Source organism: Lottia gigantea (assembly GCF_000327385.1).
Source record: "Lottia gigantea unplaced genomic scaffold LOTGIsca_122, whole genome shotgun sequence".
Taxonomy (NCBI): Eukaryota; Metazoa; Mollusca; class Gastropoda; family Lottiidae; genus Lottia; species Lottia gigantea.
Window position 1 is genome coordinate 637,036 of NW_008707266.1, and position 23,732 is coordinate 660,767.

At 32.5% G+C, this 23,732-nt stretch overlaps 3 protein-coding genes across 3 annotated transcripts; 2 read left to right on the forward strand and 1 right to left on the reverse strand.

Annotated features, from left to right (window-relative positions):
• The first annotated feature begins 562 nt into the window (after positions 1 to 562).
• On the forward strand, positions 563 to 1,922 carry LOTGIDRAFT_199608 (hypothetical protein). The gene has a single exon (XM_009048481.1). It carries the CDS (start codon positions 622 to 624, stop codon positions 1,780 to 1,782), a length of 1,161 nt encoding a protein of 386 aa, XP_009046729.1. The 5' UTR covers positions 563 to 621; the 3' UTR covers positions 1,783 to 1,922.
• Positions 1,923 to 12,378: 10,456 nt separating this feature from the next.
• Positions 12,379 to 14,096, reverse strand: LOTGIDRAFT_138119 (hypothetical protein; the record flags this gene model as incomplete). Its single annotated transcript, XM_009048482.1, has 6 exons — positions 12,379 to 12,581; positions 12,810 to 12,904; positions 12,985 to 12,991; positions 13,236 to 13,339; positions 13,539 to 13,667; positions 14,011 to 14,096. Coding segments are annotated over 6 exons (624 nt in total), but the record flags the coding sequence as incomplete, so codon positions are not given.
• Positions 14,097 to 16,492: 2,396 nt separating this feature from the next.
• LOTGIDRAFT_199612 (hypothetical protein) lies at positions 16,493 to 22,403 on the forward strand. Its single transcript, XM_009048483.1, has 15 exons — positions 16,493 to 16,511; positions 16,702 to 16,793; positions 16,973 to 17,036; positions 17,465 to 17,532; positions 17,685 to 17,733; positions 17,946 to 18,019; positions 18,222 to 18,412; positions 18,654 to 18,736; positions 19,169 to 19,342; positions 19,654 to 19,788; positions 20,075 to 20,209; positions 20,467 to 21,125; positions 21,376 to 21,427; positions 21,837 to 21,981; positions 22,394 to 22,403. The coding sequence occupies exons 3-12, from the start codon at positions 17,034 to 17,036 to the stop codon at positions 20,539 to 20,541; spliced, it is 987 nt and encodes a 328-aa protein (XP_009046731.1). The 5' UTR covers positions 16,493 to 16,511; positions 16,702 to 16,793; positions 16,973 to 17,033; the 3' UTR covers positions 20,542 to 21,125; positions 21,376 to 21,427; positions 21,837 to 21,981; positions 22,394 to 22,403.
• Positions 22,404 to 23,732: the final 1,329 nt, after the last annotated feature.

Consider the following 23,732-nt stretch of genomic DNA (forward strand, 5'->3'; position numbering starts at 1 on the left):
TATTTTGAGGAAATTCCTCTGACATTTGGATATTACAACCTATTGGACTGAATATTCCCAATTATTTGCCAGTGACTGTTCATCATGGACAAATGTTCATTTCATGTGGTATACATTGATAGTTCTGCTTTCTGTTTCAGATGTAAAATTGGTCCCAAAGTTTAAATGAAAAGTTACAAATACTGTAAGCTTACTGTTTTTCTGCAGAGGACTGAAGTCAAAGAGAGATGACTTAAATTAGTCCACTGCACTGAGCTGAAGGCATATTTTATGTGATTCTGTAAATGCAAAAAGACAATGGCATGCGATCATATAACTATACTTAAAAATAAAATGGAGAAAATAAACAAGATAGAATAAAAGCTAAATAAAATCATACTTCTGCGACTACAAATACTAAGTTATCATTAATTCATAGTCGACCTTCCTTTTTTATTCTGTTACCAATGAAAACAATAAAGCTAGATTAAGAGTTATGCCCCTTACACCGTAGGCTTGATTATCACACAAAAATTTTCTTTACGCTGTCAAAAGTCTAGCAGACAGCCTTTATCTGCCAAAAGGAAAACAAACAACACGGGAACAAAGAAAACAATTTCTTTTCTTGGGTGCTAAGAAAAAATGGAAAGTTTGATATTGTTGAAACGAACTCTTACAGCAGAATGGCTACAAACGAAACATAAAGAAAATAAGCAGCCTCACATTTGCAAAAAAGAAACAAGGGAAGAGTTTCTGAAAAGAATAGAAACCTTGATAAATGGAATTATTGATGCTTTAGACAATGGTGAAGCTCCAGTTTTACAGTATGTTAATTATAGAGATTGGGACACAATTGAGTACAAAAATGGGGAATATTTACAGCCAACAGAAAAGAAAAAAATGTCATATATTCGCTATGATGATGCAAAATCTTTAAAGAAATTTAGTCTTATCATCAAAGTTTTATCTGTCATTTACAAACAATTGCAAGAAAATAAATTTTGCACTAAAAGAGACTTATATTATCAAGATCCTGAAGCTTTTGGCAAACAAAATGTCTTGGATGGAATTGTTGATAATATTGCTGCTATTCTTGATGTGCCAAGATGGGAACTGAATGTCTTAGCTTCATGCAAAGGTGCTATTGCAGGGGATTTACAGTTCTGCAATGAAAATGGTCTTCATATTGATTGTCGAGATACAAAATTGGGTGTTCAAGTTCCAGCGCATAAGAAAGATATGGTAGATCTCAGGACAGAAGCTCAATTTTTGCTAATTGTCGAAAAGGATGCCACTTTTCAAAAGTTAATTGAGAATAAATTTTGTGAAAAACATGCTCCATGTATTCTAATAACTGCAAAAGGATTTCCAGATTTGGGAACTAGACTTCTGCTGAGATTATTATGGGAACAGTACCAACTTCCAATGTTTGCCCTAGTTGATTGTGATCCTCATGGTTTTGAAATAATGGCAGTTTATCGGTTTGGCTCCAAAGCACATGCAAGTGAAAACCATCTTTTGACTGTTCCAGCAATAAAATGGTTAGGAATTCTACCGTCAGAAATTCCTTGTTTGAATATTCCACATTCAAGCTTGATCAAAATGACTTCAAAAGATCAAGATAAAACTGCTCAGCTACTGACAAGACCTTATGTGAAATTAAACTGGAAAATGGAAGCAGAAATTCAGAAGATGTTCCAAATGGGTTATAAAGCTGAAATTCAATGTTTGGATTCTTTAAGCTCTAGTTATTTATGTGATGTCTATTTACCATGTAAAATAGCAAATTCAAGCTGGATATAAGCAAAATGTTATTTGGTTATGTTTTGTCTGAAATTTAAATTCAATTGATATATTTTGTGACTAATATTACTTAGTTTTTTTTCCATATTATTTTGAATGATCTGTATATATATATATAAATGCAGGAAAACTTTCTTACTACTGGCTGAGTGTAGCTCCTGAAAGATGGGACTTGTGTCTCAGAAAACAAATAGGCCAAATTCTCAAACTAAAGAAGAAAATTCATGAGAATTAAGGAGAATTCAATTAAATGGGCTTCATAATTCAAAGATACCATATCCAGACCCCCTTTCCTTAAGATTTCCAGCTTCAGGGGTGTTAAATGCTTTACAATCTCCTGGAAGAGTGCTGACATCAAAGACAAATTGCTTGAGGATGTTTAAGTATAAAGGCAAATATTGTGTAAGAAATGTTTAATAAATACAGCACATCACACAATGTATAATAATATAATAATAATAGATCTATAAAATAACAGTTTTACTAAAAATAATACAGTCATTCTACTCAACCAACAAATAGCAGAACTTAAAAACACTTTAATCAGGATCACTGAACATGAAGCAACTCAAAGTAAGGCATGACTATCAAAAATATTAAAGGAATACTACCTCTTAGAATGGACATAAAATTTAAAGTCTCAAACTTGATCAACAAGTATATATATTCATCAGTTGGCCTTAAAAAATAGAGAATTCTGCCTAGTTTTGACATCAGGTAAATCCACTGATGAACAAAAGACTCATTTTGGCTATGTTTAAACATTTCAATTTTTTTGGTCATCCTAAGAGGTAGTATACCTTTAATTAGATCATAGACAACAGTTCTCCAATTATGGGGTTAGAATCTTCCAAATTTGACATTTATCAGCCAAATTTATGCTATATTAACTACATCAGTTATATTTGAGCTTTGCTCCATCATCTACCAAAATCTATAGCCATCAACTTAATAGCACAATAATTTACCACAAAAAATTCAGAAAAGTGGAATAAAAAATCCAGAAAGCTTTCGGTTTGTGCGGTTGTACGAAATTTTCATAACCAATCAAAACCAAAACAAGTACCAGTACCTATGAATAACAAATTAAAAGATCTCTAACAAGGGATTTTGTGGTAAAATACAACATATATTATCTGTCCATTCAAATATAATGAGAAACTGAAGACTTTTTGAATAAAATACAGAAGCTGCCTTTAATAAAGCTTATAAAACTTGAAATGTTAGTCCTAGTGAGTTACAAACAGATTCACAACAACTACAGTTCAGTTCATTAACAAATACAAATTGTTACCCACAACATTAACAATTAACAAATTTAAAAGCTGAATCAGCATTACTGATTGATGATCTTTAGAATTTGAAATGCCCCTAACAGAATATTAGCGAAAAGAGAAATATATGATCATTTATGTTTGTATATCTACCTATTCTATCTTAGTTCATGAACCTTTTTAAGGAATCAAGTTAAGTAAATATTTGATTTACCAACTTATTCGATTTCAGCCATCTATATCACCTTTCAGAATTTCAATCAAGTTTCAGGTTGTCCTGATATTCAGCAAACTTATTAAGTTGACATCACATCCAGACCAGAATTCATGATATCTCATACAGATACAGATATTACTATATCACACTTCTTTACATTTTAAATGTAACAGCCTTATTCCACTGTGTCATTGTTATATTGCAGCAGACCTAGAAGTTGGATTTATGTTCTGAAAAGTGATACATTTGGCTGAAACTGAGCTATCAATTAGTAATACACACATCTTAACAACTATATCCCTTCTCATAACATCTATTTAAAAACATTGCCTTTCTGTCATTAGATATCGATTACCTTAGCTTTTTGAAATTTAAAATGAAAAATATGTGATAAAATCAAAAATATTACATCTCTGACACAAATACAAGATAGTTGCTCTTAAACAAAAGATCAGGAAAGGAATATAGATATCAATAACTTTTTTTTTTTAAGTTTTAAAGATTTTTTTGACAATATACATCTAAAACATCAGTGTTCAGAGATTTTCGTTTACAACTTAGGTTAAAAAGCAAAAATGGATGGAAGAATTTGGCACAAAATGAGAATGTATAAAAAATGGGTGATGATAAGCAAAAAGTACAATAATGTCATAATGAGTTAAAGATGAATTAAAAGATGACAAATGTTACAAATCTTTAAAACCTACAGCAATATAATTTACAATATAGTATTGCAAGAAAATTTTGTAGACGTAACTATGCGACCAGAATCAAATCAGAATTAACTCAGGTATATCAATTGGTAAACCACACAATTAGACAGTATAATCAAAAGAGTTAACAAACAAATAATTTGGCTCATCTGGAGCCAGCTCCGAAAATGAAAACTGCTTCAAAAAGAAAGCACAAGAATGTTCTTGTCTATAAATTTCAAATATCAAAAAATTAAAGCTTAACTTACTATTAGCTCTAGATATAGTTGTCTTATCATAAGTTTTACCAGCTGACAGAGCTTATTTGTGCATTTTTAATTCAGCTCTTACATCCAGATATATAATTAGACAACTCTTAATTCAAAAAGAGCCATAAGCCATATTTTTACAGTACAATATATGACAAGGAAGACACACTAACAGACAATTCTAAAAGTAACTACAATTAATAAATTCTTAAATTTTGATTTAATTTCCAATAACTCAATAAACATTTCAATGTCAACAAAAATGATACCGGTATGGTTTGGAACATGGCTATTTTTAAGTAATGATGCGACAACAATAAGCTGAATAAAAGCTTAATTCATAACATGATTGTTTAAGTTATGACTAATTTTGATCCCTTACTTTTTTCTGTGGGTCAATGCCATTCATATTGTAATGAGTAAAAACCCACAGATAAAAAATGAAACCAAATATCTTGAGCTGAATATCAATAAACTGTTACAGGTTACATACAGTTTTATCTTCAAACTTCTAAAAATATCCAAGTTTGTTGTCAAAAAGTTCTTTTTAAAATGCAATTTGTTCTAATAAATGCATGAATCAGCTTTGTAAATATAAACTTCAAAATCCTGTTTGACAAAACAATTACAATGTAGAGTTAGCCTGGAATAAATCTTTTGAAATCTCAATCACATTCAATTATACAAATATTTGAGAATTGGAGCAAAAGTAACAATCAATCCTTTTCAAGTAAATTTTATAAATTTACAATAAATGTTTCTTAATATAACTATCAGAACATAACTGCCAAAAGATTGTAAGATTCATGGATTAATGCTTGACAAATATATGTCAACTTATTCAAAAGATGACAATCATATTGAATCGCCAAAAACCCCTTACGAGCTTAGGGATTAAAAGGAATAAATTGAATATGAGAGAATTATGCTTTTTATTTGATTATTTATTATCTTTGATGCTCAAAATCACTCACTTGAAACTTACTCATGATATTACTTGATATTGATAAAGTATCAACTTGAAAGTCTAGCACTCTTACTGTAAGTTATGTCTGATGATGATGTTAATGATGATGATGATGATGTTTGATCAGAGACTGTTGGTAATGTTGAATGAAGGTTCTCAATGTTTAAATCATCATGAGAAAAATATTGTCCATCTAAATTTAAAATATCTAAATATGGTGGAAGATCTATATCTGTGATTCCAGTAGTTTGATCAATAGTGGTAGATCTCAGCTCAGTAGTTGTACCATCACAGAACACATTTGAAGATTTTGAATTGGGTTTTTGTATGATATTACTCAGGTCTATATTCGGAGCACTTCCAATATAATTCACATTTGGCAAGTCTAATGTTAAATAGGAACCATTTTGTAAAGCATCAGTTCCATTTTGAAATTCGGCAATAAATTGGTTTTGTGATGTAAGGGATCTAGAATCGATAAAAATTTGTCCAGAAACAGCTTGTAAACTTTCTATGTCATCAGTATCAAGTGTTTTGGAACCAATTTGAAGTAAACCAGCAGGAGAATCTAAATTAATATCTGCTGAGATATCATACAATGTCTTATCACCATCCAGTGGTTTACACAACTGTTTAGGTGATGGAGTTTGTACTTTTTCATGAAGTAAAGCTAGCTGGTATGAAAATGGATAAACTTTAGACAAAACAGGTTCAGCTTGTGCAGTTGGAGTGTCTTCGGTCAAAATTCTTGTCAACAATTGAGATGATTCACTTGTAGGAGTAGTATCCAACTGTGTTACTTGTTGACTTGAAGGTTGAGTCACATTCGGCTGTTTCTTTTGCTTATTCCTTTTCATCTGTTTCAGTGCTTCTTCGTATGATGGTGGTTTAATAACTTCAGGCAGTGCTTGTGGTCTACTCAAAGAAGAGTTCCTTTGATGGGAAATGTTTTCCTTTGGTTTGGGAGAAACAATAATCCTGTCATCATCAGGTGTGGAGCAACTTAAACTTGGACTTCGTTGTATAGGAGATTCAGATTGCAACTGCATTGAGTTCACCAAAGATAAATTTGGAGGCACAGTTTCTCCATTAGTGGTTACAACATAGTTGGTAACATTCTGTTTCAGCGACACAAATCCGCTTGGGTCTAACTGTTGAGCAAGAAGCCTCTGATGGGTCTGTAGAGCAGCTTTAGTTAGCCCTGGCGCCTTCTTCATAATGTTCAGCAATTGATTAGCAGTAGCACTAGCAGCTGCCGTACCAATACTTGCATCTGCTGCAGTAGTTACAACTGGTCTGATAGGAGTAACAATCCTTGGATTAATCATGGTGCCAACACCATTATTCAATCCATGGATTGGCACAAAAGCATTTGGGGAAGTGATATATTCAACTGGACTTGGATTGACACTACTTTGTGATAAACAATGTGGTGAAATAACAGATGAAGGTGTAGATGCAGTGCTTGGGTAATGTTGTGGTGATGCTTGGGATATAGGACTGACTATCTGTGGGTCGGTTATTATGCTGTGAGCAGATTCTGGTCTCAAATATATGTAGCTATCAGTCACAGTCACTCCTTCATTGGGTAATGGAGTAGAATTCATTATAGGGCTTGTATTAAAACTGTGGTAACCAGCATCAGAAATAGGAGTTTGAATAGTGATTTGATCGGCAGACGGCTGCCTCAATCGGCGTACAGCTTTCCTTGGTGGATTGGTAAAATCATGAGGGGATATACACTTTTGATTCTGATGTGATACCTGAACTGGAGAAACTACTTCCGTTCTAGATTGTGGTAGCATGTTTGGTATAGCATGTGGTTTTGATGGAACAGCAAATACTGGCATTGAAGAACTTTGATGAGAATGTTGAGTCTTGTATTTTTGATTTGATCCATCAATAGGTTTCTGTCTTAGTGGTGGAGTATTGGGAACTATAAATTGTTCTTGCAAGTCAGTAGCTTGACTATTCATTTTGGACACAACAGCTGATGGATCAACCCATAACAATTCACAGTTTAACAAGTCACCACTGTGGTTCAATGAGTGACTTGTGTCATTCAAATTGCTTTCCATTCCGCCATCAGCTGAGTAATTTGAAGCTCTACTCTGAGCTCTAGCAGTCAATGCTTCTGTGACAAACTCTGCTACATCATTTGGAAGCTCTCCATCTTCAGTATTGTCATCAAAAGTGCACTTGGTAGAGAGCTGATCCAAACTCTTAAAAGCATCAACTTGATGATCTGGCTCTGGTTCTCTGTATTTAGCAGGTCGACCAAGTATTTCAGCAATTTTACTCTGAGAGAAATCTTCAGATCTTCTGTTTAGTATGTGACTGGAGTTGGATGTGACTTTATTGGAACGTACCATTGTCGATTCCACAACAGATTTTCTTTGCTGGGGATTTCTTGGTGTGGGATTTTCAAACTTTATTGGTTGTTGTAGTAAAGATAATAAGTTTATAGGGTGACAGTTTCCCTGTTTTGGTTTTTCTGGAGATTTGGTTCTGTCTAATGGCTTTGATTTGGAAATTTTATTTGGTTGTTCTTGTGATGGTTCATTGTAATTTAACACTTTAGGCTTTTCTAATTTTGAAATATTTTGTTGATCTTGCTGCCTTTTTGGATTTGACTTTGAAATGTTTTTTTCAGCGTCAAAATCGGGAAGGGAATCTGCCTCAGGATGTTTTTCTGAATATTCTTTATCTTCCACTCCATCAAGTTTATTAAGGAAATTGTAAATTCGTTCATCTAGCTGTCTTTTCTCCCTCATTAGTTGTTTCTGTGATGGTCTAAGTGATTTGGCATTAATACCAATTGAAGAAGTTTCTGTCTTTGGGCTACTAGTGACAGATTTATATAGTTGTTTGTCCATTGGAACAGAGCTGGAATCAAGTAAAGCATCGTGTTCAAGACTTTCAAGATTCAACCTGCTACTTAAATTGCCAATACGAGTGTTCACATGAGTTGAACCCACTAAATCCTGATCTTTATGCTGGCTGCCACTATGACTGTTAGGTTGTGTATGTCTTAATTTAAATTCATGTTCAGATCGCTCCATAGAGTTCATTCTCTTAGATATTGCACTGCCCTCATCCGAATTTTTCCGTTTACGAGTTGGGGTATCATTTTCTTTTCTGTTTACTTCAAGCATGGTAATGTCGCATTCTGATGGATGTGTTGAAGTTTCTGGATCACAAAAATCAGCATGACCTTCTTGTTTTAAAGGGCTGACTTGAAAGCTAGGATAGTAACTAGGCATCTTCTGGCTTGATTTGGCTTGATCTTGATTGATAGTATTGATACTGCTCACAGATGTTAAAGGTTTGCTGCCTGATTGTTGTATACTGGAAGAACTTATAACATGCAGATTTTGTGGAAAACTTGTAGAAACAATTTCAGGATTTTTCTGGGATGTTATTTGGCTTGTAAATTTGATAGGATTAGTGAGACTTGCTACAGCAGTGTTGGTTACAATATGAGACTGGGAGACTATACTACCACTTTTAACATGAATGGGCTGCTGTGCGGTTGAAGCTAAAATAATAAGTACATCATTGGTTTTAGTGCCAACACTAGATGCTGGGATTCGCAGGAACTGTGGGGATACTACAGGAAGTGTTGTACCTTGTTGAGATGTAGCTTGTATTGACAAACCGTGTATACTTTCCTTCGCTTCTTTTGCTCGTTTCTCTTTCAAAATAGTGGAGACAGGTCTACTATCATAGGTTGGTGTTTCGATAGGTTGTTTGGCAATGTTTGTTGGTACGCCTTTAGGTTTAATTGGAGTAAATCTGTTTTTGGTTGATTTTCTAGGTGTTTGTGGTGACAGAGACTTAGATTGTTGTCCTTGGTTATCATGCTTTAAAACTGTAACTGGAGGATCAACAATCAATGGATGATTTTCAGATCGAATTGAATCTGGCATTTCTTGATCATTTTGGATCTTTTCCGACAGTGTTACTGGTACTCCAATATTTGAGGACGGATCATTCAAAAAGGCTAGTTCTTTCCTTTGGTTTGAGACAGGTACAAAAGCACTGCGAGTGGAAGGAGTGTTAGATGGTAAAATAAATATATTGTTTTCACTAGAAATACTTTTATCAACACAGATGGCATAGTTTGATATTGGACCATGATCATTTTCTTTTTCATTTGTATCCATTGCTTGAGATTCGCTTCGATTGTCCTCAATATTCTGACCAACAATTTTTATCACAGATGAATTTTGCACATAAAGATGTTGAGATGACGAAGTAGATGATGTACTACTAGAACGTGATTTATCAGTATATATAACACTATAATTATGATGAGAATTAGCACTATTATTATTATCAGAACACATTATAACACTACTGTCATTATCAGTAGATTTCACACTATTGAGCACAGAAATATCCACCGTATTTCTACCATTAGTAGATATAATACTTCCTTCACTAGAAGTACTCTCGCTTAGAGATCGTTGACGACTTTCTTTATGTGGAGATTGAAGCAACTTTGATATGTCACGTACTGCTCCACCCTTTCCTGACTGGAATGATGATTTAGTGGTTTTTGGCATTGGAGTTAGTCCCTTGGCTTGTAGGAGTTGTTCATGTTCTTGTTCATTTTCAAATCTCTGTTGTTGTAAGATTTTCTTCTGTTCTTTCAGTATTTCCCTCTCTTGAAGTTTTTTCTGCAGTTGTAATTGTGTTTCTCTATGTTTATTGCCAGTGGACGGACTTGAGAACAACACTGAAGCTGGTACTGAAATGAAACACAAACAAATTTAAGTATAAGCCCTATTAAAAACAAAAACATCACTAGAGCCACTCGTGGCACAAATGGGACTTTGCAAATGTAGCAATTTGCTAAAGACCCTGAAAAAATCAACCATCGACGATAATTAGGTTGATAATTTTTTATTTTTTAGAAGATACTAATACTGGAAGTAAACGTCAGACCTCACAAATGAAAGTATCAGCAGATAGCCAAGGTCAATGACCTTTGATCTTGTAAAGGAGAAGGTGTAAAAAGGTCAAGATCAAGAGATATCAGTCATCAAAATTTCTAATTGCACACGACTATAAAACCAGAAGTTGACATAGGACAGCAAATATAAAAGTATAAATAGATAGCCAATGACGTTTGATCCTACAAAGGTCAAGGTCAACAAAGGTCAAGGTCAAAAATTGAAAATTTTGAATTTCCAAAACCTGTTCCTTTTTTAGAACTATGAAGCGGAAACAACCGAACTTCTAAGACAAAGTGGCTCAAAACATGAGATAATTGTATGCAAAGTTCCATTTTGAACAAATGTATACTTTGTGAGTTATGCCCTTGGCCAAAAATGTCAATAATGAGTAATTTAACCCGGTGTGCCACGCCCACCTCAACTTTTTTTTGCATAGGTTAATTGATATTCAAAATGTTATGTCGTGTTCCAAATTTCAAGCTTCTACATCATACAGGTCAAAAGATATAGGTCACCAAAGGTCAACAAAGGTCAAAATTGAAAAATGAAAATATCCAAATGTAAAAAACCTGTTCCTTTTTTGGAACTATAAAGCTGAAGCAACTGAGCTGTTAACACAAACTGGCCAAAAGGATGAGGTAATTATGTGCAAAGGCCCTTTTTGAACAAAAGCATCCTATGCGAGTTATGCCCCTGCCTCTAAATGTAAACAATTAGTACTTCAACCCGAATGTGCCACGCCCACATAAGTTTTTTTGTCATAGGTGAATTCATTTTCAAAGTGTCTAGTTATATTCCAAATATCAAGGTTCTACATCAAATAGATCATAAGATATACATACACCAAGCTCAAAAAGTCGCAAATATTGTAAAAAAAAAAACTCAAATTTGAAAAAATCACGAATTTCAATTTTGCTTTAAAAAACGATTGTTATATATCTATGTAAAGTACACGAGAAGCACATTAGGAAACCGAAAAAATTTTAATTAGGTCACGTGCTAGAGCAGTCCAAAGTTGCGAATTTGGCTTTTTACGGATAGCTATAAAGCCGGAAGTACATGTCGGAGGTCAAAGGTCAAAGTATCAAATGATAGCCAAGGTCAATGACCTTTGACCCTATGAAGGTCAAGGTCATCAAAGGTCAAGGTCACAAGAAATAAGCTTTCAAACTTTGAAAAAATTCAACCGGAAGTTGCGAAAATGCAAAAGCAAAATTCAAAAATCGGCTCGCAACGTTTTGTGAACATTAGACAGCAGATTACATCGACACCAATTTTATGCAGATTTAGTTTATCCCTAAGGACTTATTTCGATTTTAAGAAAATTAGAAAATCAAGATGGTGGCCAAAGTATCACTTTCGGTCTGGATTTTATTTTAAAATCGGCCATAAAATTTTATTTGCCAAAGATCAGCTAAATTTTGTTGACCTACATAAATACACCGGAAGTTATTCAACCGGAAGTAGATTTGAAGTTCAGTCGCTTTCCTGTTTAAAATCGGAAATGACGTACAAAATTTGACTGTATCATATTATTAACATTAGTGAAGTCTCTCTGCATTTAAAAATTTAGATCAATCGATGCAAAAGCAAAAAAGTTGCAAAAAAATCGAAAAATTTTATCGAAAAAAGTGAGCGACGCATTTCGTAATTTTTCAAGTGCTATCAGGTCAGAAATTACAGGTAGATTGTAAAAATGAAAACCCGAAGATTTTCGACTTTTTGCACATGTTGAACTGTGGCACTTCCGGTTTTGCAAAAATGTTCCAATATACATTTAAGAAACACGTCGCCACTACAGAAGGTCTAGAGAAGTTGAATGGTGGCTGCAATTACTGTTGTCTAGGCTCAGGAAGGTGTGTAACTTTCGAAACAACAAAAAAAAGAAAAAAGAATTGACATTTCGATAACAAACTGGGACTTTGCTGAAAGCAAAGTGCCACAATAAACCATGTTAGCAAGGTGCAGATAAGCAAAGACTATAATGTTTTCTTTTTCTTTTTGATCAAATCAGCAACTATTTGAAAGGCATTGAAAGTTATCAAAATTAGATTTCGTTCTATACGAAGATTTCCCGAAATTTAGATCTTTGTAGTGCAGAGCACGAGACAGAGAGCACTTGCTCTTTACACTACCTAGCTTTGTCATTTTTAGTTGAAGGTAAAAGACAAATCAGGTCTGGAATTGACCTTTGATTCAATCATCATTTTCTTCTACTAACCTTTGGAATTATGTGTTCCTGATTCTTGCATTGATGCAAGAACAGTGAATGCTGCCATAGATTTACTGTTGACATAATGATTTCCAACAAGATGTTCAGATAATTCACTAAGACTGTTAAAATGTGAACCAATTAATTTTTGTGCCCATTCACAAACAAGCTGACATGAAGCTAAAAATAGTTCATCTTCTTCGTTGCCTTCATCCTAAAATTAATAAAACAAAAACACTTCATATATCATTTGTGATAATTGACTCATGAAAGCTTAAGATGATTTAGATGCTGGACTTAGTCAAGTGCAATAACTCTAAATCTCTTTAACTGAAAAATTGTCAACTTTGAACTCTTCCATGATCTCATTAAGCCATATATTCATGTGGGCATATATAGCTATATAATATTCTATTATTTCAAACTATTCATAACTCACCTTCAATTTTCGAGGACAAACTTCTAGTTCCGGTAATGCTGGTGGCTGAACTTCTAATTTTTTCCTCAAGCCACTATAGCAATATGTATGACTAGTTAAGGAATATGAATCATGTATGTGAAGATAGACATATTATCAGCTTTGATCATAAGAATTTAAAGATTTGTAAACATGTCTTCTGACCTTAACATACACCAAGAACACTTGTTACAGGTACTTCTATTTGTATCAATTCACTGTTGAATTGAGAACATCATGCCAAGAACATTTTGTGAGGTCACAATGAAAAAGGGGATAGTTTATACAAGAGCCTTCTCAAAGTCATATCAACCATATATCATGACAGTATGCTAAACATCGAAGACAATTAAGTAGAATAATCTCTATTCTATATTTAAATAAAGGATATCTTGATTGTCCACGCTGACCGAGCCTTCTTGCTTTAACATTTGGAAACACACATTTCATAACTTTACCAAAATCAGCAGCACATAAACTCTTTCTATCATGACTGTCACAATACTCTCTGAAATAAAAATTAAGGAATTAAGTAAGAAACCCTTTGTACATCAACACCAACTATGATTGAAAATAATCAACAAATGAGCTCACTGAATGAGCATTGATAGGGAACTAAATCCTACATATTTAATGGTAATTCTTCAAATCACCAGCATTCCTGAATAAAAATAATCCAAAAAACTCAACACAACTGTTTTACTCACTTGTAATCCTCAAACACTTCCTGTTTGGGTACACAGATTTCATTGTCCTCCTCTAAATGACTTCTAATCCATGTAAAAGCTTGAGCCTGCTCTGCACGATTTGATGAATGTAATGCTGAAGTTGGTGTCCTGAAATAATAATTATTTTGTGTGATGATTTCTAAACAGGAATAAACTATAACAAGAAACTTAACTTTTGATATGGTTGATTTGGTATTTATCCTTATTGGACTTTCCAATGTATATCAAAAATCTGTTGAGCTAGTTACATCTCTTATATTAAAGATAAATTATAATTTTACAAGAGAAAATTCAAGATTCATAGATTGAACAAGGTGACGGTTAACAAGTTTGGAAAGTGAACATAGTCACACATAACCATACACTTGGAATCTGCTAACATTCCTGTGTTCATGTTAAAAGACTCCTAATTAATAATAAAAACTACAAACTGAATCATATAATAACTTACTGCCTTAAAACGTCTTCAGATTGAGAACCAGTTGGAAGTTTTAAATATAATAAAAATTTCTCTACATCTGATAATCGATTAACATCACTCTACAAAAACAAGGTAGAATATAACGTAAGAATAAAATTTTCATTGCAATATCATAATTATCATCATCACATCTGATTAAGATGGAGTTCTGATTAAATACATATATTTTTATCTAGGTACTATGAATTCATGTATAATTTTCTTATAATAGATCCCAATTTTTGTGGATTTGCCCCAACAACATATTATTCAAGCAGACACGAATTCGTGATTTCTTATATTTTTGACAATTTTGTTTTCAATTTTTATAAAAAAAAAAAAGATATTACCCGTAATTCAATCAACATTAGGATGCTTAGATAGTATTTCAAATTTTATGGAGACATGAATTAGTGGATTGATTGACTGACCCATACAATCAACAAATTATTTATAGACGACTTCATAGATATCTATGATGGAATGGTGAGTTAATGACTGGTGTGGTTTTGGAATTGAAATTCATGTGTCTCACAATTATTAAAACTCATGCATATATATATGTAATTAAACTAAAAACTTCTGTAACTAATCATCAATTCTAAAAAAAATATTTTATCAAAAAAAGAATTTCATCAACTCAAAAACAAATAATTATAGATATACACCTACAAATTGCATAAGCTTAGTATAATATTTATAATAAGCCTTATATATTATAAATTTAAATGTCACACAAAATTTCAATAATAAATTCAAATTATGCATAAAAATTCATATCCAACTTCATGATCTATATATCATCCAAAACATAAAATGAAAAGCAAAAATCAATATGAAAACACAACTTCTATTATAAACAACAGGTTATTACATTTCGATTTGACACATTAAATTATAACAACATCCCAGTTTGGTTTTTATAAAAACTTATCAACTACTGATGCAATCTTTGTTTTACAGTTGTTAATTAATCGTACCCTTAAACATAAGACAAGGTTATATTGCTGTTTCGTTGATTACAAAAAATATTCAAGTATTATTTAAAATTATGCACCACTGAAAATAAATTATCAAGAAATTTTTAATTGATATGCGATATCAAAGACGAATTTCACCATATACTTACCTGTTCTTATTTTACCGATATTCGTAAAAAAAATATTAAACCATATTATTTTAATAATCCTAGTGTGTATAAGTTAATCCAACTTTTTTCTGTTAAAAATATAAAGGAGCTTTGTAACCTTGGATTGTTTTTATACTTCGCACAAAAATCAAGAAATGAATTTTTAAACATCTAAAATTAATGCTATATTGTTATCTACTCCCCGCTTCTGTATATATTGTATATAACTATGATGAACGGTATATTTGAATTTTTATTATTGTAAAACGTATTGCCTGATGAGTCAAATGGCTCAAAGAATAAAGAACTTCACTTAACTTTATATATCAAAACTGATTTTTATTTTTTTCCCTACTGATTATTCACAAGTAAAATTTATCAGTAGTAATCAAAATTAATTAATTGTTTGTATCGTAGTGTATCCTGATTAGGTAAGCTTAATTAAATCAACCCTCAATCAAATCAATATGACACCTACCAGTATATTGGCAATACGGTCTTTTCCTTCTTGACTAAAAAGATAAAAACAATCACTGTTAATCAAATACTTCCAATTAAATGGTCAATAAAACAAATTAAAACACGAAAATGTATTTCTTGGTTATCAAATGTAAAACAATTATAAGCTCGATGCATTAGTCATTTCTGTTGCATCACTAAGAACTGTCACATTGCATTGTTATTGTCAGCAGACAACCAGACAATGATGCAGACTGGAATGACATTTCTTCAATTTTGACATTAATAATAATTTATAAACAACTATTTACCTGATGGTTGATTCTATTCTCTCCTCAATATTTTCAAGTTTACGTTTGGTAGGGTTATCCCCTGTTTTAGTCATTCCGTCTAGCCCATTTTTTATTTGTTGATGACATTTCCCTCCTCCTTCATTTCCATTGTAAACATTGAGATGTTGTGCCTCAATTGAGGTTGTTTCTGAACTACTACTGTCTTTTTTCTGCCATTTTTGATATTCATTATAAGTTAAGTCATTACTTCTATCATTTATGAATACAGAATCTTGATTCATAGTATTTTAAAGCGAAAATATTAATTTAACCCTCATAATTATCACACATGTAGAATTTACATTCAGAAATGTTAGAAATGATTCATGTACGCATGCGCTGTAATGTCATAAAGCACCTGCCAATGTCGTAATCTATTTTAAAGTGGTATTCAGAATAAAACGAATTGTTCCATCCTTATCAATCAACACATCTCTGTTCAGTGAAAAGAAAACTGTTTGACTAGTATTCTTATAAAATAGAATAATTTTAAACTTTTTTGTTATTCTTCGACAATTACGACATACATTGTTTTCATTCGAAACAACATGGCGTCGAAAAGTGAGAAAACTGTAAGGTTTCATTTAAAACTGAATTAAATCTAATCAAAAGTAGTTAATTTATTTTTTTACACTATATCTGACGGTAGGTACGCCTGTTATATTTTGTTTGTATATTTCGACTGTGTATGCCTGGTGCTTAACTTAACTATTTTATGCGGATTTGTTCGGCCGTCAAAACGTTTTTTTTTTATGATTTCAGACGAGGAATGTGAGACCTTCCAGTGCAAGCAAAAAAGACAATAGGCCTAGTAGTAAAACATCAGATATTCTTAGTAGGGAAGAGGAATACAAGTAAGATTTTGATTTTAACTAGAATAATAATGGTTTCCTATAGATCTTGATTTTAAATTACTGTAGGCCCCATAGAAAAAAAAATTGTTTATTTGTTCAATAAATTTCGAAAAACAGTTTCCATGGCATTGGTTAGTTTGTTCAACATCTTGTTATTCTATAATTATTAACCATTTTAGACGCCTAAATGAAGAATTGGAAGCTAAAACAGCTAGTCTTGTTAGGGAAGCTGAACAAGTCATGGTAAGTTTTTTACAGCATTTAGGCTACTGTTTTGAAGTCTTTAATGTGAGATAACCAATATCCAAATCATACTATCAAGATGCTGATGTCTTTAGATCAGATTGTACCTATAGCAGTCAACATTTCCTAGGTTACATTAAAAAATCAGCCTAAGTCAGAACACCAAAATCATCGTTCCTCAGTATTCCAATCAGAAAACGATATTTTCCAAGGACCAGCCAATGACCACCATCTTGTTGACATGATCAATATGTATGGGTTTTTTTTGATTTTGTGATGCAATCATGATGCTTTAAGCCTCCCGAAGTTTAGTTTTGGTCAAGTGTACTAGAAATAAAGTTTAATAATGCTTAAAAATACAATGGAGTGGTAGGATGGTTCTCTGAAAAGCTTGTATACAATGTAAGATTTCATTATTCTATTTTCAGAGAGGTCAAGAAGCGACCTTGTCTAAATCAAGATTGTTGGATAATATAAGCCCTGATGACTTTTTTAAGTAAGAAATAACAATTTTTCTTGGGTTTATTTTCTCTTGATAAAAGAGAGTATGTGGTCGTTTAAAAATAAAAGATATTTGATCAAGTTTTGTAAACATTAAAAAAAATATTTACCAATGAGAAATTTATATTATTATAACTAACATTTCAGGGATATTGATGATGATCTGACTGACAGAAATGAAGATAGAGCTCAAAGGGTAAATTTATAAAATAGTTTAAAATATTCAGTAAAATCTATAAGACAAATAACAGGTCTAGCCAGAAGAAATTATTTTCTGCACAGAAAAGCAGCTTAATTATGATTTTGTAGTGACTTTCTGGTTTGAAATAGCACTCTAGATACCATAGATGGGTTCGATTCCACCATTTATTTATTTTGATGAGTATACACCAATTGATTTTTTTGCAGCCACCATCAAGACCAGATTCTAAAGTTTGTAATTCTAGACCACAATCAAGAACAAAGAAACCCACTTCTTTAAGGTAAAATAAATTGTGATTTACCATTATTTATGTGCAAAATTTTCTGCAACATCATTAAAATGAAATTTTGGAAAACAAACCTTTTCATGTCTGTGCTGCATTTATGAGTCGTATTATGAACAATGGTGTTTAATAATGATTCCAACAGATTATTATGCTGCTTACATGGTTGAGAATGTTGGTTAAAAGTTTTTTATTTCAGAACCAGATCAAAGAGTGGAAGTAAAAGTAATTTAGCTGATGATGTAGCTGTACCTGAGGATTCATTTCTAACTGATTTAAAGGATTTCTCAATCAGCAATACTATATCAACAATAGAAAAACAGGATTCAACATTAATGGATGATGAAGATGATGATATTATACCTCAAGTGGCCAATGATATGGGATCAGGTTTGCCACCAATTACATTTCACTTCAAATATTCTTTGTAGATTAGTGTTTCTGGGCTGACTATTGAGATAAAACCACAACATATTATTAATAATGGACTATTTGAAACACGAATTGCAGTAAAAAAAATTGTGTGTAGTCAGAAAGGAGGAAATCAACAGTGATATGAGTTCTGTTGAATATTGATTTGGAAGTGTATTTCAATGGTTGCAAATGAGCATGATTTATGATTTATTTACAGAAGCTACAATACGATTTCTCAAAGCTAAATTACGGGTGATGCAAGAAGAATTAGACAGACTCTGTCAAGAGTGTAGTAAGAAAGTGAGTAGTAATTGTTTTTAAAAAACCTATTCTTTCTTATCTAATTGTCTAAAAGCACCTTAATTTGACTAGCATTTAATTTTCATCTCATTTCCAAACTAGCTGTCCTGATAAGGTCTACTCATGTCAACAGCATAGGATGAGTTGTTATCAAAGATAGTAAGGGACTGTATATAACATGTAAATGGAAATAAATCACATTTGGTAAAGAAGAGCACAGATATTTGTACATATCAGGGGACCATTTAATACATGATCATACAAACAATTTGCTTGATTTTTTAGTATTGTTTGCATGAACACACTTTATGTCTGCTAGAGTTTCAATTGCATTTATTCTTCCTCAATCTAATCATTCCTAGATGCCAAAAGATTTTTGATGGCTATATTGATGTGTCATATGACAAAGGTATAATTGATGGTATGTTATAGGAAGAAGAGAATCATGGGGTAGCTTCTAGATTAAAAGAAATTGAAGAAGAGAGAAACAGATTACATAGAACAGTGGCTTCACAACAAACACAAATAGATAAATATAAGAAAATAGCGGAAGATTCCAAAAATGTTTCTGACAGTCTACAGAACCAACTTTCAGCTTTACGCAAAGTAAGGCATTGAAATAGCATTATTTAGGATTTTAAATGAGAGTCTTATCACTATGCTGTGCCCGTATGGCATGGAAGATATATTCTAAAAACCCCACCAAAATTTACTAGATATGAAGCTAGGTTAATGTTGACTCAGACCAACACAAAAGCAAGATTTTTGTACCTAAATGGAAATTGCTAATTAAATGCATTTTGTAGATATATATACTTGCACTTGGATTAGGGGATGAGGAGAATTTTTGTGGCATTAGCCTACTCTTCTGACATTTTACCCAAAATTGACATAATTAAAAAATTCAAAACTTTCAGGAAAATGAACAAATGAAAAGGACATCTAAACAACACACAGCAAATCAAAGTGCCACTGAAGTACGATTAAATAGAGCTTTAGAAGAGATAGAAAGATATAAGGAGCAACTACAGAAAGCTAAATCATCATCAAAGGTAAGAAAAATGCCAAGTAAATCATATGTCTTCAAACAGTAAAGAGCTCTATCAGGTGTTAATAGAGCTAGGTAAATTGGTCTAGTTACAGATGTCATCTGCAAACATATCTGCTGCAAAGCCTGGAAACTGTCATCACTTTAGCCAGATACAGCAGTTAAATTTCAGACAAACTACATGTCACTTCTTTAATTTTCAAAATAATGCAGGAGTTGAAATGAGTTAGCTTATAATAAACAGCTGTATGTCTTTAGAACTAATATGAAATTGTACTCATGTTTTTTAGGATGTAACAGATCAAGAGAAACGAAGGGTTGAACAACTTGCGAATGAAAATAAATTACTACAAAAACAAAAAAATGAGTTAATGACTGGTTTTAAAAAACAGTTAAAACTTATTGATATACTAAAAAGACAAAAGGTAACAATAATGTCAGAAATTTTTAAAAACTTTGTATGTATGTTTTTGGTTGACTTAAACGATTTTTTATGTGAAAGTATAAGAAACATTTCATATCAATGTAACTTAGGATTTGTTAAGATATCTATATCCTTTCAGAATCTTTTGCACAAAATTTTTTCTGGGAGATAATACATCACATCAAAGACATTTGGATGGAAATGTTTAATTAGTCATTTATAATATAGATATAAAGGTTTTGATTTGATTTGTTGTAGATGCACATAGAAGCTGCTAAAATGTTGCAGTTTTCAGAAGAAGAGTTTGTGAAAGCTTTAGAATGGGGAAACTAGTATTTAAATTCATACTATATATTTGTATACAATAACTAAATAATTATTTTTTTTTAAAATGTGCTCCAAGAGCTTTTGTCTTGCTGCATGATAAAACCCCAAAGAAATCAAAAATTCAAAAGCTAAGTAAAGACTGTGACAAACATGTTAAATATTCCTGGTGATAGGCAATAGCAGAAAAGTTGTTACAATTTGATTGCCAGCTTTTATTGATGATAATCAGCATGATGAATATTGTTGGAGAATTTTATAGTGTTCACATTTGTATTTATTGAGTGTGTCATCCTGAAATAATAAAATGGATTGCAATACATTGAGTCTGTTGTGCAACATTGATGTTGATTGTCATCTTGACTTTTTTTTGCTGCCATTATAAAAAAAATGTGAGAAGTAGCACTTTATTATCACAGCACTGTCATATTTTACAAAATTCACTAAATAATCAGTCTCTAATCAGTCATTCTTCATTCAACAACAACTAGGTTATCTAAATCACTTCTTGTCCAGGGCATTTACAGCCTTATCATATGCCTTCTTTGCATATTCCGGTGTGTGTTCAACTCCCGAAAAAAATGTCTTCACTCCTGAAAGAAAAATAAATTACAAGGGGTCACTTTATAATTTGGATTTTAGTGTATCAAGCAATAAAGGTAAAGCCATGTGTTATTTGACACATATGCATAAAAAAAATACAAACAACATAATTTCATATAAACGGCAACACAATTTAATTTCAGAAGCTGCAGCAATAAATTATTACCACAATTAATACATATTCACCCATAGGAAGTGAGCAGTCTATTTTATTATGTTTTTGTGTGTAATCAGACTTACCAGAATTCCATGTCTTTGATAAGGAGCTGCCAACATCGGATGCAGAAGGAGCCTGAAATGAAGAAATTTTGAATATAGTCAATTGAATCGAAGTGTAATGATATGTTAAAGCTGCAATTGCTCAGAACTTTACCTAAGCTTGTAAATTCTTTACGTATTTTGAACCCATGACACCATTTACACCATTTAAATATAAACAATACAACTATAGTAGATATAAATCCCTTATTCCTTTCAGACAGACTGATATTCCAATCCATTTATGAAATAGCCAATACCTGAGTCTGAGACAAACATTTTGATTCTTTAATAGGATGACATTATTTAGGTATTAATGATATGCTGGATCCTGCGAAACTATTACTGCCACATGTCCAATTTTCCTTAATTTCCCCTATACCATAATATATTCATTGAAATTGTCATTTAGTGCAAGGAATATACCAGTAGTAGTACGGTACCTTTTGAAGATAACTAGTTGTTTCAGGTAAAACTGATCTCTTGACCTTCTCATAGGCTTTTACACCTTGGTTATTAGAACCCCATACACCTTGTTGTACTGTTATATAAACTGCTCCTACTCCCAATCCTATCTTTGTCAAATTCCTAAAACAATAATCAATAGGCTATCTAAAAGAATATTCATCATACGACCTTTGCCTTTGACTTTAATTTCATGGAAATTAAGAGTAACTGTATGGCTGGCTGCTTACATAGCTAGACCAGTGCTCAGCATTACAAAATATGTCAATTTATCATTTTTGGCAGATAAATAAGACAAGAGGAAGGGTTTGTTCAAGAATCATCACAAATCAAATGTAACCTGAATTATCTCCCCTTCACTCTCGATACATCATTATATTTCTTATTTTTATCTGAGGCGTTAAGGAGGAGACATCTTGGAATTACATCTTCTGAGCTTTTTAGTTTACAAGCACACTGAAGTAGTAGCCAGATAATAATCGTACCAGTCTCTTCTAATCCATTTGAAAGAAAAGAATAATATAAGTATATTTACTTGACGATGGTGGCTGCCATTTTGTTTTAATTAACCTTTTGAACACTTCCGGTTGTGTTCGATTTAAGTATTCATGACCATTATTGGTATACTGAAAAAATAATCGAAAAAGCTTAGCCAGTAAATTTGACTAAAAAAAATGTTGAATAAAGAATTTTAAAATCCATTAGGATTAGCTTCGTAGATTGCTCAGAGGCATAGTTTTCGCATATGGAGTAAAAGCTTCTCAACATACATTGGCGAGGAATAAGATACCACAACACAGGGGGCTGTTAAATCGACCATTAACAAGTTGGTGGCTACAAAAGGGTATAAAATGGAGACAAATACAAAGACAATTCCAATTGTCACAGATCCGCTCTGTATACTACTTAAAATGATAGAAAAGACAGTGCTCGACTCTAATCCACTAGGCCACCGAGATCCGGGTTAAGACTTTGGGTAACTGGGGTTAACCCTAACTAACTCCGAGGGCACCCTCTATTTTTTTTCAATTAGGGTTAGCTCAGGAGAGGGTTCTAGCATGTTCAAAGATATAGTTTCCGCTTATCGAATGAAAGAGAACTTCGTTGCGCATCTTCTCAACACAGATTGGTGAGGACAAAATGAACTTTGGGCTTTAACTATGGTCCTTCAAAGATTTTTACACTGTCCGAGAATGGCTCAAATGGAGGTTAAAATATGGGCAAAGGAAATTAGGGTTAGCTAGGGTTAAGCCATTTCAATTGTCACATATCCGTTCTGCATACTTAAAATGATAGAAAAGACAGTGTTCGACCTCAAAAGCAAGCAAGCGCTAAAACCACTAGAGTTGAGTTACGTGGCCTTTTTTCAAACTCAATTAGGGTTAGCTCAGGAAAGGGACTTAGCTTGTTCCAAGATATGATTTCAGCCTATCAAATGAAAGAGCACTAAGTCTTCGTTGCGCATCTTCTCAACAAACATCGCGAACGGTGGTTAAAGGGGTTAAAATCCGTTTTATATACAGTACTTAAAATGATAGAAAAGACAGTAGGCGAGGTCTAACCCTTTCCATTGTAGGTCAGAACATGGATATTTTTCCATAGACCTTTAATTCAAATACGCCACGCGAAACCATCAGCTGATCAAAATTTACATTGACTTCTTATGGGCCCACGAAAATGGATGATCAATACGGATTATATAAACTATGAATTATAGTTGACAGGTCAATACATTGCAACATAGTTATGTGATTATTTTGTTATTACCCTAATAGGGCTATATCTATTTTTTTGTTTAAATTGAATCTGCAGTCTGAGAGTAAATTACGTTATAGTTTGGTTGTGTTAGTTGTGGGAAGTAATCAAGATGTACT

Coding starts and splice junctions, on each gene's coding strand:
- LOTGIDRAFT_199608 (XM_009048481.1), top strand. CDS start 622: ATGGAAAGTTTGATATTGTTGAAACGAACTCTTACAGCAGAATGGCTA.
- LOTGIDRAFT_199612 (XM_009048483.1), top strand. Junction 17,734..17,945: donor ATGAAGATAGAGCTCAAAGG/GTAAATTTATAA, acceptor ATTTTTTTGCAG/CCACCATCAAGACCAGATTC. Junction 18,413..18,653: donor GGCCAATGATATGGGATCAG/GTTTGCCACCAA, acceptor ATTTATTTACAG/AAGCTACAATACGATTTCTC.